The sequence below is a fragment of the Chinchilla lanigera genome, unplaced genomic scaffold (assembly GCF_000276665.1).
Source record: "Chinchilla lanigera isolate Chin_1 unplaced genomic scaffold, ChiLan1.0 scaffold00144, whole genome shotgun sequence".
NCBI classification, from domain to species: Eukaryota; Metazoa; Chordata; class Mammalia; order Rodentia; family Chinchillidae; genus Chinchilla; species Chinchilla lanigera.
The window spans coordinates 2,196,390-2,213,969 of record NW_004955545.1 but is presented as its reverse complement, the minus strand read 5'-3'; the positions used below and the strand labels follow the sequence as shown (position 1 = coordinate 2,213,969).

The 17,580-nt window shown below is 49.9% G+C and overlaps 1 protein-coding gene across 2 annotated transcripts; it reads left to right on the top strand.

The window, feature by feature from the left end:
• The first annotated feature begins 189 nt into the window (after positions 1-189).
• Ssr2 (signal sequence receptor, beta (translocon-associated protein beta)) lies at positions 190-8,064 on the top strand. 2 transcript variants are annotated; one of them, XM_005411628.2, is made up of 6 exons: positions 191-297; positions 1,119-1,273; positions 1,940-2,038; positions 3,475-3,583; positions 6,247-6,324; positions 7,546-8,064. In XM_005411628.2, exons 1-6 carry the CDS (start codon positions 283-285, stop codon positions 7,654-7,656), a joined length of 567 nt encoding a protein of 188 aa, XP_005411685.1. In that variant the 5' UTR covers positions 191-282; the 3' UTR covers positions 7,657-8,064. The 2 variants fall into 2 exon arrangements, with proteins under 2 accessions (XP_013363722.1, XP_005411685.1); XM_013508268.1 differs by lacking the exon at positions 6,247-6,324 and having other exon boundaries at positions 190-297.
• Positions 8,065-17,580: the final 9,516 nt, after the last annotated feature.

Sequence of the window (17,580 nt, the reverse complement as noted above, 5' to 3'; positions counted from 1 at the left end):
CCCAAAGCACTTAATAAGGTGCTGGTCACACACAGTAGTGAGCCAGTTCCAAAAGCCACAGAAAAAGGCAGAATTTCAAAGCATGGATGACGCAGAAAAGCCCAGCTAGGGAGCACGAGCACCCTGTAGGCTGGCGGACCCTACAAAGGGAAAGGCGGGACTTGGCCGAGAACTACAACTCCCACAAGGCATCGGGCACAACACAGGACTTCCGGTCATATCTCACGTCCGGCCTCTGGGTTGCTGACGTTCTTTTCCGGTCGTGGCGGCTCCAGATAGGCAATGGGGATGCACACGGTGAGTCCGAGACGCAGCGGGCACGAGTGGGCGAGGTCCGAGACTTGTGTTCGCGCGTCACTCTGCCCCCGGAGGATAGCGCGGGAAGGGCAGAGGGCGCGCGGGCGGGTGACGTGTAACCTTGACAGGAGGAGGAGGGGCAGAGCGGAGGGGGCCGCGAGGACCCAGAAGGGGATTTGGGGACGAAGACGGGTGGGACCCCTGGAGGTGGAAAGACAGGGTAGGAGCAGGGTCGTGGGAGGAACCCGCCGGCGAGCGGTGGGACTGTGTGGAGCTAGACAGAGGAGGAGAGGGGCAGCGGGAAGGCTGCAGCGATGAGGACCGTGGGAGGCACAGTGGGACATTGCCGCAGATTCGAGATCGGAACTTCCAGACGCGAGATCTGTATCTCCAGATCCGAGATGGGCATCCCCTGCAAGCCCTCGTCTGGCCGCGCAGTGTTCTTTCTTTTTTTTTCTTTTTTTCTTTTTTTTTGGTACTGGGAATCCAACTCAGGACCTTGCGCTTGCCAGGCAGGCACTGTGCCGCTGAGCTATATCCCCAGCCCTCGCAGTGTTCTTTCAGATGAGCCACCAATTGAGAACTCCGGGCTCCTGACAGAAGGAGAGCATGGGTAATGCTGGGGTGGCTGGGCCAGTCTTCAGGCTGAGAGTGGAAATGGTACAAGAAACGGGAAAGGTTAGCACCAGTGGCTTCTGCGTTGATCTGTGGAAAGGTCAGCTGCTCTGGAAGGATCAAGGTGATGGACTTGTAAGGAGGCTGGCAGGAGGACTTGGTGACTTCTACTTGCTCGAGTTGACTGCTTGCTTTGTTCTCCAAAGATGAGGCTGCTGGCATTTGTGACGTTGGTTCTGTCAGCTGTCACTCGTGCAGAGGAAGGAGCCAGGCTTTTGGCTTCCAAATCACTGCTGAACAGATATGCTGTGGAAGGGCGGGACCTGACCTTGCAGTACAACATCTACAACGTTGGCTCAAGGTAAGGGTGCCATTTCAGACTGGGCCCTTTTTGGGTTCTTAGTTCTCAGATGGGTACAGGAAATATCGTGTTATTAGTGATTTCTCTTTGGAAGACTTCTAGCATTAGATAACATGAGTGTATGAAGGTACTACTGGGCTTCCTTTTAGACATGGAGAACTTTTCTTACCTAAGCCGTAAGAAACCATTTTTGGGCTTGGAAGAGTTTCAAAGTACAGAAGAAGAAGCAAGAATTATGAAATAGGGAGGGGACGATGAAGACTCAGAAATAGGTGTTCCTTTGTCACCTCAGGGGTTCAAGTTTCAACTTCCTTATTAGCCTATGAGCAATTTTGTTGCCATTTACTTTATTCCTTTTAATTTTCTGTTCCTTATTTACATTCTCTTTCCCCTCCCTAGACAGATGTGCATATGTGTACACATGTATGCACACGCGCGCGCGCGCGCACACACACACAGATTGAGGCAAAATGGATTTGGGGAAATTCCCTTCTAGATATGCAAGTATTTTGGTACTTTTGAGTAATGGAATCCAGTCCTTGGCCTGGATTCTTCAGTACAACAGGCCCAAATTACTGTATGATTCTCTTGAGTTCTGACTTTTTAGGACAAGCAGGCAGATTTGATTGTTGATTGCTTAGGAACTCTGTTTCCTCTATGTTCTAGTGCTGCATTGGATGTGGAATTATCTGATGATTCCTTTCCCCCAGAAGACTTCGGCATTGTCTCCGGTATGCTCAATGTCAAATGGGACCGGATTGCCCCGTATCCGCTTGGCTGTGTTTAACAAGGGCTGTAAGGAGGAAGGAACATTGCCAACAAAGCAGCAGCAGCACATCAGGCAGGCTGGGTGTGTATGGCTGTTTTGTCATACCTCTGGGTAAACCGAGGCAAGAGGGACCACTGTACATGTGTGAGCATGATTTAGAGTAGAACTAAAGAAGGTTCATAAAGTTCAGTATAAGGCCTTGAAACATACTGGGAGGAGGTAGACACTTCTAGAGATCTATAAAGGTGTGTGTAACTTAGTGGTAGACCACTTGCTTAGCATGCACAAGGCCCTGGGTTCAATCCCTCGTATGGGGGGGAGAAAAGATGTTTGTGGCCAGGCATGGTTTGTTTTTTGTTTTGGGGGGGTTTTTCACTTTTTGAGACAAGGTCTCTATATGTAGTACAGGTTGGCCTTGAACTCAGGCTGGCCTCAAACTCACTGTCATCCTCCTGCCTCACCTTCCCCAGTACTGGGATTATAGGTGTGTACCACCATGCCTGACCCAGGCATGGATATATAAAGTTGTTTTTTTTCTTTTTTGAGGGGCTGGAGATGGAACCCAGGCCTTTGTGCGTGCTACACAAGCACTCTAGACTGAGCTGTATCCTCAGCCCTAAGAGGCTTTTAAAAGAAATCCAGTGGAAACCGGGTATCGGTGGTGCATACCTATAATGTTAGCTAAGGCAGAAGAGTCTCAACTTTGAGCCCAGCCTGGATAATTTATCAGTTTAGCAAGACCCTGTCTCAAAATAAAAAATTTATTTATTTATTTATTTATTTTTTGGTCTTTTTGAGACAGGGTCTCGCTATGCAGTTCAGGCTGACCATGAGCTCACTTTGTAGCCCAGGCTGGTCTCGAACTCAGGACAATCCTCCTGCCTTAGCCTCCCAAGTGCTGGGATTACAGGCATGCACCACCACACCTGGCTCAAAATAAAAAATTTAGAAAGGAAAGAAGTTCAATGGGATGCTGGCTTAGAGGACCTGTATAACTTTTTAAAAGTCTCTTATTTAGTGAGTCTCTTTCTCCTATCTCTCAGTTATTTCATAAATAGTGAATTAGATGGTTGATGCTTGTTTTTTTCTCTTGTGAGTTAAAGTATATTTACTTGGGTGTGGTGGTGCATGTCAGTAAGCCCAGCGCTTGGGAGGCTGAAGCAGGAGGATTTCAAGTTTGATGCCAGCTTGGGCTACATAGCAAGACCCTGTGTCCCCCATCACCACCTCAATACAGTTGAAAGGTGTTATATTACATCACACACTTTAGATTTTTTTAAAGTCTATTTTTTTCATTTGTGTAGAGTATTATAGTGATGAAGTCACCACATATGTTGGCAGCTGTTTCGGGGCTGATACATTTGGTCCACAACATGAAAGATGGTTAGCACTGTAGCTTCATTTGTTTTCGCTCCCTTAACTCTCGGGCCAGCGCTAGCAACGTCTCCCACACCGTGGTCCTGCGACCTCTTAAGGCTGGCTACTTCAACTTCACCTCGGCAACCATCACCTACCTGGCCCAAGAGGATGGGCCTGTTGTGGTAAGTTGCCAAGTCCCGAGCTGGACAGGACTGAAATCTGCTTTCCCTTAAAAACCTGCAGAAAGTGTCTGCAGAGGCCACTAAATTCTGAAAGCAATAAGATTGGTCAGAAGGTCGGGGTTGCCCTAAGGGAGTAGCTTCAAAGTAGAATGTTTGAAATTTCTTTTTTTTTTTTTTTTTCCCGGTACTGGGAATCGAACTCATGACCTTGTGCTTGCCGGGCAGGTGCTGTGCCGCTGGACTAAATCCCCAGCCCCAAAGTAGAATGTTTGGAAGGAGCAGTTGACGTGGATGGGCGGGGGTGCCTAAGAATTCCCTTCTTCTTCCCTCTGCTTTCCTTGCAGTCTGGAATGTGTCAACTGCTGCCTGGTTCATTGCTACTTTTGCCTTTTAGTCATTTTCTAAGGCACTGCCAGATTATTCCAGGCTCTACTGCTCCTCTTCCCCTTTCCTGAGTTGCCTGTTTTTGCCCTCAAGGCTAAGCTGTTCTGGCTGTCATACTCACCCTCTGACTGGCCAGCTGTCCTCAGCCTCCTGGCATCCTCTCCTGTCCCACCACACAGACCCTGGGCCTTCTAAGCCAGGCTCCTGCCTGTACCGCACTGCTTCCTCAGCGCCTGCCCTTTTCTCTTCGCCTTTGTCCTCTGTTTGAAGGTCTCTCTCCTCCACCTCATTATCTGAATCATTCTTGAGAACCAGCTCTGAGCAGTGTCTCCTACACGTCATACTGCCCTCGCCTACTCATTCTTTCCATAAGCATCATTGACTGCACCTAAACTTTTGGCAGCACTTAGTCCATTCCTTCCTTCTTCAGCGGTTTTCCCTTCCTGCCTGCCTTCCTTCTTTCCTTCCTTCCTTCCTTCCTTCCTTCCTTCCTTCCTTCTCCTTTCTTTCATTCATTTATTCATTCATTTTTTGACACAGGGTCTAGCTATGCAGTTCAGGTTGCCTTGAACTCACTATGTAGCCCAGGCTGGCCTTGAACTCACAGTGATCCTCCTGCCTCAGCCTCCCAAGTGCTGGGATTACAGGCTTGTGCTACTACATCTGGCAGTGGGTTTCTTATGTGTGGGTCTTCCTCTTCCTCCCCTCCCTTTCCATTTAATTATAAATTGCTTGAGGCCAGGGATTTGGTTTCTCATATTTAATGGAAATAGTCTTTTGATTGATTGGTGCCATTGATTATTGAGCCCTTGCAACTGTGGGAAATGCCAAAAGATTGAAACACTGTCCAGCCTTCAAAAGTTTAGATCATGAAGCTGGGCAGGTGACACATACTTTAATCCCAGCTGCTTGGGAGGCTGAGGCAGGATTGCAAGTTTGAGAGCAACCTGGGAAATTTAGCAAGATCCTGTTTCAAAATAAAGCTTTTTTTCTTTTTTTCCAAATAAAACTTCTCAAGGCCGGGGATATAGCTTAGTGGCATAAGCGTCTGCCTGGCAATGGCAAGGTCCTCAGTTTGATTCCCGGTACCAAAAAAAAAAAAAAAAATGAAACTTAACAAAAGGGCTGGGGGTATAGCTCAGTTGAGGAGTGCTTGCCTAGCTGCACAAGGATCAATCACCACTACTGCAGAAAAGAAAAACAAAGCTTAGGTTGTACATTTACGAAGCCAAAATGCATGGTCCTCTGAGGACCATACACGTAAGCTATGGGCTTAGGGAGTTCACAGTAGGGAAGTGACTGGACAGACATCTATAGAACTCAAATCTAAAATGCTAGCCAGGCGCAATGGCACGTGCCTATAACCGCAGCACTCAGGAGGCTGAGCCAGCAGGATCTTGAATTTCAAGCCAGCCTGAGCTACATGGTGTGATTCTGTCTCAAAAAATTAAAATAAAATTCTTTAACACTCCATACCCTTTCTATAAACCACCTGGAACACATGATCCTAGCTGTGTTTTCACATCTGTGTCAGTTCTGCCTTCAGAACCAGCCTCAAGACTGTTTCTGCCTGGGGCTGGATGGGTTAATAGATGTAAAATCTAAGAATGAGCTGCCACCTTGGAACACCGTTGTTTGCAGTGTGCTCCAGATGCCTGGCGGCCTCTCAGAGCAGAGGAATGTGGCCCGGACTCAGCCCTCCTCAGTGCTGTACCTTTGGGTGGGACGTTGTGCTTCCAGAAGGCTCCTTGTTATTTATTTGTGCCTCATATCAGCCTGTGAAGTAGGAAGAGTGTTTCACTTGAGAAGTGAGAATGTGGCTGCCCACGCCCGTCATTCCTGTGTACACATGGGCCCGTGGAGGGGCTGGTGGGGTGAGCAGTGTCCCCCGTCCAGAGGCCGAGGCTCTGACTGGAGGATTGAGCCTTAGCCTCAGTTGCACGGTTGGCTGCCTTGAATAAATGTTTTAAGAAATGTTTTTTCTCAGGCCTCCTGGGTCCTACTTCTTTCTTCCCAAGCACTGAGAGAGTCACCCACTTCTCTCTACTTCTTTTCCTCATTTATTTTTCCCCCAGTGCTGGGGATAGAACCCAGGACCTCACAGCTGCTAGGCAAGCGCTGTACCTCGAGCCACCCCGCTGGCCCTTCCTCATCTCCTTGAAGCCCTTGGGCTCTTCGGGAACTAAGAACCCGGTGATTAGAATTGGTTGGTGAGGGGTGCCTGTCCCCAGGTGGGGCGAACTGCCGGCTTGGTCCTAATGTCCTTTCCTTCCTTTCAGATTGGCTCTACCAGTGCACCTGGACAGGGCGGGATCCTGGCTCAGCGGGAGTTTGATAGGAGATTCTCCCCTCACTTTGTAAGCTTTCTGGTGTCCTCTTTTCATTTCCCTGGTGTGAACACCCTGTAGGTTCTGGAACCTCTCAGCCTCTGTAGATGATTTGTTGGCTGGTCTTCCCCTGGCTGGTTTTTCTTGGGGTCTGATGGAGACAGCCATCAAATATCCCAACTTAAGCGTGCCCAGACATTTTGTCAACGAGATCACCATGGCCAGAGCTATAGAATTGGCCTTTTGTCAGCCTTGAGTAGAGCCCCAGTTTAGAGTCATGAGGCTATTTTGGGATTTAAAATCTGGTTAGCATCAGAGGGTCATAGAGCACTGGGAAAGCAAAGTAGGAACTTCGTGGTGGTTTAGTGTAGGAGGAAATTTTGTGAAGACTTGACTGAAATACTGACTGAAGGAATTCATTTATTCATTCATTTTCTAATTACACGCTCATCCTGAGCTTTGCTTCGGGAAAACAGTGGTCGTAACAGCCCCTTCCAGTAAGATTGTATAGGCTCAGCCGACTCCGCGTGTAAGTGGGGAGCTGGACAAGGTGGCATGTTCCTGTACTCCTAGTACTGCAGGAGGCTGAGGCAGGATTGCAAGTTTGAGCTTAGCTTGGGGAACTTAGAAATTTGGTGAGACTCTGCTTCAAAATAAAAAAGGGCTGGGGCTATAGCTCAGTGTGGAGGCCCTGTGTTTAATACCTAGTACTGAAAAAAAAAACAAAAAAAAAAACGACCCAGTAAATGAGGGAAAATGCTATGATGAGGTTGTATGGGCGGTGCTGAAAGAGTGTGCGGCGGGAAGTCTCACCTGGCACTCTCTCCTCGGGGGTCAGAGAAGGTTTAACCAGTCAGGGGGGCACAGCACCGTCTAGGAAGAGGGCATGGTGTGATCCCTGAGTGGCAAGTTGTTTCTGGAGGCTGGAAGGCAGCGGGGAGGTGGGGGACTGGAGGAGAGGGCCCCGGCGTAACCTGAGGGGCAGCCCAGGGAAGGCCTGACGGGCAAGACCGGGGCATCTCCATTTTCTCACACTGTCTGGAAGCCAGTCTGGGCTGGGTCAGGCAAGGCCCTGCTTTCACAGCCTGAAAGGCCGATTGGTCCTTCAGAGCCATTCTGTGTCAGGCATGGTCAGAGAGGAGCTTTCCTGGCCAGTGTCTGCTTAAACGTGGGCTAGGCTGCTTCCTTGCTTATTGGCCCCATTCCTTCCCTGTCTTTTCCGGTACCCTCATCCTTGGTTTTCCTCCGCAGCTGGACTGGGCAGCCTTCGGAGTCATGACCCTTCCGTCCATCGGCATCCCCCTGCTGTTGTGGTACTCCAGCAAGAGGAAGTACGACACGCCCAAAACCAAGAAGAACTGAGCAGGGCTCTCGCCCTCCTCTCTCAAGAAACCAGGTGCTGTCCAGACTCCAGAGGGTCTCTCACATGCGTCTCTTCGTCCTTAACCCTGGCCACTTTCTCCTGGATCCTGCTGTCAGCCAGAGTGAAGGCCGGGACCGGGAGTCTTTGGGAGCCTCCTCCGTTCCACGTGAAGCCATACAAGTAGGGATGCCTTCGGCCACAGCCTGCAGCCCCACTGAGGCGTTGCTGGTGTTACTGGCAGTGTGCGCCCGTAGGTGTCCAGGACGGGCCTTTGGAGGCTGCCAGAGCCCTCCTCACCCTGCCCTCCCCGTCACAAAGCCGTGGGACTCTTGGAGGCCACCTGGTCTCTGTTCTGGGTAAGGAAGCGCTTACCAAATGGGGTTTTCTAATAAAAACAAATACCACACCGACTCGTCTGTTTTCCTGTCAGCCGGTGAGCAGAGGTGCTTGCTGGAGCTCAGGCCTGAGTGCCCTGGCTCTTGGACAAGCAAGCTGAGTTGTCTCCTCGCCACAGGGCTGTGGGTGGTTCTGTCCCTTCTGAGCCTGCGCTGCTGTCCGTCTCTTCCCTGAGTGTTCGCCACGTCAGTCCTGATGTGTCCCCGACCCTTCCCTGCCCGCCAGCTCTCCATAGCTGGAGAAGGTGGTCCTTAGCCCTTCCTGTGCCCCAGGTCCCTCTGACCCATTCACCACCGCTCTTGAGAAGCTTGTGCTTCTCTCTGATTCCACCCCTTTCCTGTTTCGAAACTAGCTTTGCTTGAGCTTGAATATGTTTATTTTTGAGGCCCCGTGCACAGAGCCCAGGGCAGGAAGAAGTGCTCGATCCCCTGGCCGGGGGGCCTGACATGGAAAGGCAGCGAGCGGGGAGAAGCCAGTGTAAGCCGACTCTGTCCAACCCAGGAATGCCGTGGTCTGAGAACGGCCTCCCAGGCAGGAGGGAAACCCAACAAACACCGGCTTTGTTCCCCTGCCCAACTGGTTTAACCTTTCCTCTGCCCAGCAGTGGGAGCCTCTGGGCCCCAGAAGATGAAAAGGACATGGAGACAGCGGGAGGCTCCAAATGGAGTTGCCCTCCGCCAGCTCACCACCCTCTTGCAGGGGCTGCACCTTGGACACCCCAGGACGGGCCAGGTCAGAGGGCAGGAAAGATATTTGCTTGTGTTCATTGTGCTCCTGTGGAAACCTGGAAATGCTCAGGAGAGAGGAGAACAGGGCAGCGGGTCAGAGGCTTGATAGTTCCATACTTACTGTCTTGCTCTCTAGGACTCCAAAATGTCTGTTTCTGGAGGAGGGGACACCTTTCCGTCTGGGGAGTTGCCACGGGGAATAAAATGAGTTAACCTAGAGGAGGAGGGTTTCTGGCGTAGAGTGTGGGGTGCACCTCTTAACTGGAAGGTAGATTTCTTGCCTGGTCTACACTCGGAGGCGCCCCGATCCCGACAGCTCTGGGAGGCTTGGCTGTGCCTTATCCTGCAGGACTCAGTACTTTGTGTCTGGCACTTGTAACGGGGAAGGAGACCAGGAGGGGAGCCCAGGAGCCCACAGGTGACAAGAGAGGCATTGTGAAGGCTGTTCGCGTCGCAGGCACCTTGAAAAGATGCCAAAACCAGATACTCCATCTCTCAAGAGATCAGCTTCCTTGGAGTCAGGATGGAATTTGAACCTCCCTTAAGTGGTGGTGGTGGAGAATATAAGAGCTTCTAAAATCTATAGACACAGAGACTTAGCTGGAGTAGTTGGCGGTGGGACTGAGCCCTCTTACCTTCTTGGGAGAGGTAGTCTGATAGGATGAGTGGCAGCCAGCTCTCTGGTCTTAATGAAAAATGAGCCTCTGGAGGCCTGAACTTGACCTTCAGGTTGAGTGCAGCTCTGTGGGGGGAAAGGGCATGTAGGTACTGACCCCACCTCCTTCCTGGAGATTGGTGCCCAAACCAGAGGCTCCTCCCTAAAAGGCAATACAGATACCAACCCAGCCATCAGATCCCCTCACCCGCTGTAGACCAGCCGTAGGAGCCTCCCACGTTGCCCAGAATTTCAGCTGGCATCTGATCATCCACACACCCAGCCCTGGTACCAGGAGGAGCCAGTGCCTTGACTCCTGCCCCTTTCCTATACCAGGCCTTCAGACTCTACCTGAAGAAAGGGAATGGAAGCAGGAGTGAGAGTTTCCACCCAGCTGAGCACCGTAGCATGCACTGGCTGTATGACCTCAGGTGACCACTTCCCTGTAGGGAGCCTGTTTCATCCTCTGGACAGTCCCAAGACAGGATTTCTGAGGGCCCTCACTTGTAAGATGGTGCAAGTATTTCCTTTCTTTCTTTCTTTTTTTCTTTTTTTTTTTTTTGAGACAGGGTCTCCCTGTGTAGTTCAGGCTTGCCTTGAACTCACTGTGTAGCTCAGGGTGGCCTCAAACTCTCAGCGATCCTCCTCCCTCAGCGTCTCAAGTGCTGGGGTTGCAGGCGTGCACCACCACGCCCAGCCTGCTGTGTTCTTATGCAGTAAGAAACAGTTGATGTCACTTTCTCATCGTGCAGCTTGGGCCCCAGCCAGGGCTGTCTTCTTCCTGTCACTCGGAGGAAGGATTGATGATAGAACATGAACTGAACCCCCTCACTAACAGATCAGGAACAGCGAAGAGAGGGGCTGTCCAAGAGCATAGGCAGGTGGCAGCCCGCAGTTACTGACCACCGTCGACCTGGCACTCGAGTTCCAGTGCCCTATTTGTGCATTTCTGGTTGAACATCCGTCCCCATTTTACACATGAGGGAAGGATGCTCACGGGTAACCATGAGCTCCCCTCACCAGGGAGTCAGCAGAGCCAGCCAAGGTCCCTTAGCTCCAGCAAACCTTTTTCCTAGATGCCAGGGCCCGCAGAGGGTCCCTGCCCCTCACCTCAGGAAGTCTAGGGTCTTCCCATCTGTCCCCTGCCTTCGGGAGAGAAGCAGGGTGAGTCAGCCACACACTCCCCTCAAGCTGTTATCAGAGAGAGGGTGGAGGAGCGGCTCAAACATCCTGCCGCCCGGTATCCACAACAAGCCACGCCATGAGTCCTGTGTGTGTCGAGTTGCCTGGCCACCCTGTTCCTGTTGGCTAAAGCTGGTGCCCTCCTCATCTGGAGCTGCCCTTATAATCGCTCCTCCCTGTACTTTCATACAAAAAACACAATATTTCCTCCTCCACTGCTGTAACCTGCCTCTTAAAGGGACCACCTAGCAGATTTGAAACCAACTTGGAGAGAAAGTAAAGGACCCTGCTGATCCCACAAGCACCCGGCTATTCAGCAGGCTCCCAGGGGTGGCTCCTGTCCTGGGATGCCCTTTCTTCCATCCCTGTTTCTCCTTGGCCCAGTTGGGGGGAGGATGAGAGTTTCCTGGGGGTCAGGCTCCCACATCTGCTCCCCGTGGGGTGACTCCAGCTGAGCCTCCTGCACCTGTTTCCAGGGGAGCCCGAATTCTGTGGCCGCCCTTTGTCCAGGAAGGCCAAGGACAGGGCGGTGGCACGGAAGGGGTTAAAGGCCTGGGCATGGCAGTCTAGGGTGTTTGAAGTAGGGCGGGGAAGGGAAGGGCCGAGTGGTTGGAGAGGCAGCTGGTCTGGGCTAGAGTGAGTCCTTCTGTCTCCTATGCACACTTGTGGACCATGAGCAGCTCCCTTAGACCAGCTGAGAGAGGAACCCCTAGCGCAGTGCTGGACTGGACCCGTAAAGCGACTACCTGAAGCAGGAGTTCTCCGGTACTGAAGTCACCAGCTGAGCACAGGGACAGGTTGCCCCTCTTTGGGATATCTCCCGGGTCTGGTGAGTTTCCTACTTCCCTCTCCTGAGTCCTCACCTGCTGAGCGGGCGTTCCCCCGGAAGCAGAGACAGCCAGGAACCTCAGAACACCGCAGGACGTGGCAGAATAGTTCATAGCTTCTGCCACCAATCTCCTGCATTTGCTTACCATTTTTAAATTAGGGACTCTGTGCGTGTGCATGTGTGTGTGCGTGTGCGTGTGTGTGTGTGTAAAGGTACAAATAGAAAAATAGGGAATCACAATAATGGCCAATGATTAACCAACACAGTATGTGCAGCAAATGATGGCAAATCCTTTACATATATTCTTCTTTAAACTTTAAAATCCTATGGTGTTGACATACCTAACCCTTATATTACATGTAAAGTTAGAGAAGTTGACAGAACTAACCCATGTCAATTAAGAGGTAAATCATAGGACTGGGGTTCAGACTCAAGTTCATGGGACACCAAAGTTCATTATGTTGACTTTTGGTCTTTTTCTTCCTCAAGAGGCATGACACCAAGAATGGCTCTGAAATCTTGAAACCCTGAGAGTCTAACTCACCCAGGGTCCCCCTCTCTTGTGCCTAACATTGTTCCTTTCATCCCAGGGAGTTGATTAGGGAAAGTAAAGGACCATGAACTCACACCTGAGACCCAGAGCCCACCCCTACCATTTGAGGGGTTCCCTACTGTGCCACTACTTCTAGCCATTTTCTGGGCTCTGCTGGGTTAATTCCCTGGGTCACACTGGCCAAAGTCTTCTCAGGTGTGTCCCTCTGAACCTCAGACCCTCTCCTGCCCCACCCTTCTGGCACAGCACCCAGAATGCATGCCAAGAAACTGGCAGGAGAATAGGACAGGTCAGTCTGTCCCCTTTTCATCCTTGTCCCTCACATTTTACAGACTAGCCTGGTCCCAAGGCTCCGGTGGAATAAGCATCCAACTATGGACCAGACCAAGGAGAAAGAAAGAGGACAGGGCCCCTAAATTCACTTTACAAATTGATTAAAAAATAACACAGAGCTCCTATAACCCCAGCACTTAGGGAGGCTGAAGCAGCAGGATAGCAAGTTCAAGTTCCACATGGACAGCTTATAAAAAATAAAAAGGATTGGCAATATATCTCAGGGGTAGAGTGCTGAAAAAAAAATCCTCTTAGTGCACTACCATCTTTGTAATAGATTAGGCTCACAATCAATGGGATTTTAAATTTCCAATACTAGGAATTGAACCCAAGCAGGCTCTACCACTGAGCTACATCCCCAGTCATTTTTATTTTTGCTGGGATTACAGGCAGGCACCACTGCGCCTGGCTTAAGTGGATGTTTGAAGTGCCTGTTTGCTAACTTAGTAGAGGGAGTATGATTTGATTACGGGCCAGGGATGCTTGACTGTCATTCCATCTTTGAACTTCCAGAGTTAACTAACAATAAAGTTGGTGCCTCTGCCCTGTGGGTCCTGGATGCATGTGGGTACTTCTTACATCAACCTGGAAGCTGATCTGGGCAGATGGTTTTTGCTCATCCTATCCTACCTACTCCCCCGCGTATCTGTGTTGTAACCCTTCTGGGTCCTCTTCTCTGTATCTGACCCTTAGTAGGTGTTAAAGTAGAGTTGGATGCGTGAATGAACCCTCGTGAATGAACCCTCGGCATCTTTTACCTTTGCTCTTGTTTTGGGGGCGGGGTTGTGCTATTCTCTGGCAGTTAACAAGAAACTGAAAGAATGGTTCCAGGGTTAATTCCAAAGTTAGGCACTGGTGCTCAGCCAAGGCAGGCTGATGGGTGGATACACTGGGTGCTCTGCCATAGATGGTGTGTCCAAGGCACTCGGTAGGAAGGCACCGAGGTTACTGGCGTCTTTTTTGCTAGAAGTTAAAGCAGCTCTGCTTGGTCCCTCTTTGAAGGGTTCTGTGGGATGAATGATTTTCTTTGTGTAGGAAAAGAAAGAGTAGGTTAAATTTGTAGCCATCAAAAGGTGTTTTGTGGTCCCACCTTTCTAGGGCCAGGAGACATGGAAGATAAAGCAGCAGGCCATGACCTCTGACCTCTCCCTTCCTTCCCAGTCTTTATTATCTGATTCTTTCAGGTCTTCTCCATTATTGGCTCCCTTAGGCAATTTAGGGCCCCAGAGCCTGATGCAGGAAGCCTCCCAGACTTTGAAAATGCCAGCCTGCTGCTGGGCATAGTGGTGCACACCTATAATCCCAGGACTCAGGAGGCTGAGGCAGAAGGATTGCTGCAAGTTCAAGGCCAGCCTGGGCTACTTGTGAGGGCTTATCTCAAAGAAAAAAAAAAAAAAAGAGGGCCAGCAAGCCCTGGCCCCATCCCACTGTGCCTAGCTAATTGGCTGCAATCAGCAGGGCCTGTGCCAGTGTTTGCAGGCAGCAAGCAAAACCAGGGCCCTGGCTGCCCCACCACTTCATTCAGATTTCTAAGATAACAGAGGGAATAGACAGGTCAAATTTAATTTCACTGGAACCCCATATAATTTCTTTTGGAAGCTGTTTCATTTCTTTGGCTGGGGTCAGGGGAGTGGGGTGCGGGGTGAATGTCAACGTTGCTGGATTTCTTTCGAAGTTTCAGCCTCTTGCTCTCTTTGGGAGCTTGCTCTCTGGTTTCAGAAAAGAGCTTTGACTCCCTAGTGTGGTGGATCAGCTTTGAAAACTCATGTCCTCCTCCTCCTGCTCCAGTCCACAGTGCGATCTTGAGCGAGCTCTTAAACTGCTGGTGCTGCCCGTGCTCTCATGTGTAAAATGGGAAGAATAATGTCTACACAGCTCTTTTTTTTTTTTTGTCTTTTTGAGACAGGGTCTCGCTATGCAGTTCAGGCCAGCCTTGAGCTCACTTTGTAACCCAGGCTGGTCTCGAACTCACAACAATCCTCCTGCCTCAGCCTCCCAAGTGCTGGGATTATAGGCGTGCACCACTACGCCAAGGGGAAGAATAATGTCTGTTTCAAGAAATGCTTGTGACATAGTGAGACCCTGTCTCAGAAAAAAAAAGCTTATGATGAAAGCACAGCTGGATGTGGGTCCTCACAGGCTGCCCTGTTTCTCCTGTGGGTCCAGGCTGGTATTTAGGAAACATCAACGTCTTTCCTCTCCCAAACTGTTGCAGAGGGCCTGGCTGGTATACAGCGAGCTCCAGTCTCTCTCTCTCTCTGACCTCTTTTGTGTGCCTTCCTGAGATTTTTGAGGCCAGGAGTCGGCAAACTTTTTTCTGTAAAGCTCCAGAAAAAAATATTTCAGGCTTTGCGGGTCGTACTACCAGCCCTAGACTATATGTAAGTTAATGTGTATGGCTGTATACACATACAGCCATACTGAAGTTTGAATTTCATCTAATTTTTATGCATCTCAAGGTATTCATCTTTTTTCCCTCAGTCCTTAAGCAAAGATAGCACAAAGGATTTGATTCATGGAGTTGTTAACTATAAATTACCGGCAGCTGTTTTACTCCTCCTTTCTCTCTTTTTTTTTTTTTTTGTCTTTTTGAGACAGGGTCTCATTACGTAATTCAGACTGGCCTTGAGCTCACTTTGTAGCCCAGGCTGGTCTCAAACTTGAAACAATCCTCCTGCCTCAGCCTCCCAAGTGCTGGGATTAAAGGCATGTGCCACCATGCCCGGCTTTACTCCTCCTTTCTCTTTGAAGGGAACAGTTTCGTAGGGTGCTGAGGTCTCCAAGGACAGAAAAGCTACTGCTTTATTGCTCTTCTTGCCCCGGTTGTGTGCATCTTTCTTATCAGAAGTTGTTTGTGATAACTAGTCCCCACCAGCATCGTGTTAGAGTCAGCCTGTGGCTTATTCTCTCTCTCTCAATAATAACAACAATAGTAGCATGTTTTTGTTTTGCTTTTTTTTTTTGAGACAGAGTCTCGCTCTGTGATTCAGGCTGGCCTTGAAGTCACTATGTAACCCAGGCTGGCCTTGAACTTGTGGCGATCCTCCTGCTTCAGCCTTCCGAGTGCTGGGGTTACAGGTGTGCGCCACCGTTCCCTGCAACAGTCACATGTATTATTAATAGCACAATATTAGTTGTAGTCATTGCATTGTGTATATTATCATTAAGTCTCTTAACATCTTTACAAGGTAAGTATTATTAACATTTTGTAAATGATTCTGAGGTTCAAAAATTAAGCGAATTCCCAAGGTCGTGTGGCCTAGGAAGGCTGCAGAACCAACAAAACTGACAGACTTCATAGCCACTATTGTACCCTAAAGAAATTATGCAGCCAGGTGTGGTGGTGCATACCTATGATCCCACCATTCTAAGAGGCTGAGGCAGGAGAATTGGAAATTCAAGCCTAGACTGGATAATTTAGCGAGATCCTTGTCTCAACATAAAAACATAAAAAGACTAGGAAGGTAGGCATGGTGGTACATGCCTGTGATCCCAGCACTCAGGAGGCTGAGGCAGGAGGATTGTTTCAAGTTGGAGGCCAGCCTGGGCTACAAAGTGAGCTCAAGTTCAGCCTGAACTATGTAGTGAGACGGTTTCAAAAGAACAACTACAAAAAAAAAAAAAAAACAACAAAGACTGGGGTCTCAGCTCAGTGCAAAGGCCCTGGGTTCAAACCCCAGTACCACACACACACAAAAAACGTTCTTGGAGTTTGAACAACAGATGTCTCTGCTATAATAGTATCAGTTTTCATCCTAGTACCCAGTACGGTGTGAAACAAGTCACTGCTGAGCAGTGGGATCAGTGCAGATCCTGCACTCAGAGACGGGAACTCACAGAAAGAGACCTGGAGACCCTGGTGGTCTGTGAGGACCACGAGACAGGAAGATAAATAAAGCAACAGCTTGGAGCCCTTCCCGCTTCCCCTCCCCACCCCCAGGGTCTGATCCCAGACCTATTCAGAGCCTCCTATCTCTGCTCAACGGAAACAGTGATGAGACATGATGTGATCTCATTCGAGAGCTAAATAAAGCCACTGTGTGAGACCCAGCCCCGGCCACGGCCTCACTCCCTGCACCATTTCCTGAGCTTGGGACTAGGGAAGGTAGGCAGAGCTGCAAGCTGTCCAGGAGAAGCAGGGAAGAAACAAATGATGGCCGGGGGCCCCCCAGCTTGAATTTCAGAAACAGAGGAAGGGGCTGAGGAAGGCTCGCTAAGCCTCTGAAGGAAAGAATACAAGGTGTTGGCATCACTGGACGGTGGGGTGGACGGGTCAGAACGCAGGAAAAAGAGACACGAAATGAGAAGGTGAGAGAGAAGCGGCCCGACAAATTCCATTTTTACACGGGGCAGAGACCATGCATCCAACTCGGGGAGAAGAACAGAGCTTTGAGGAGAGGTCAGACTGCGCTGACGTGAGCGGAGGAAGATGGGTCTGTTGGTGGCCGGTGACCACTTGCTCACCCTTCTTCCTCCATGACAGGTGGATTCAGGACTGAAGAGAAAGGAAGGTCTTCAGCTGGTCACATTTCATTCATCTTTCCAAATTCAACCCTGTGGCCAGGTAAGGTGACCTATGTCTGTAATCCCAGCTGCTTAGGAGGCTGAGGCAGGAGGATTGCAAATTCAATGCCAGGATAGGAGACCATGTCACAAGATAAAATGTAAAAAGGGCTGGGATGCAGCTCAGTGGTACAGCTCGCCTGGCGTGCCCAGGTTTCATCCCTAGAGTGGGCACAGCAGGAACAAACAGCAGGTGGAACCTATGTGCAGTAGCTCAAGCCAAGCCTCTGCTTCTGGGAGAACACTGAATAGCAGAACATCCAAGATGCTAAGATTCTCTGAGTATGCTTCAATTTCAGCCCCACCCCACCCCATTCCTAATGAGAAACATTTCCTACCATTCACCCATCAGTTTCTCCAGTGCATTTTATTTTATTTTATTTTTTCTGAGACAGGGTTTCCCTGTGTAGTTCAGGGGGTCTTGAACTCACTATGCAGCTCAGGCTGGCCTTGAACTCACAGCAATCCTCCTGCCTCAGCCTCCCAAGTGCAGGGATCACAGGTGTGTGACACCACGCCCAGCTCTTACAATGCTTTATTTTTTTTTTTATTTATCTATTTGGTTCTGGAAATCAAACTCAGGACCTTGCACTTGCCAGGCAGGCACGTTGCTGCTGAACTATATCCCTGGCCCTACAATGCTTTTTTTTTTTTTTTTACTTATTATCTATCCATCTACCTAGC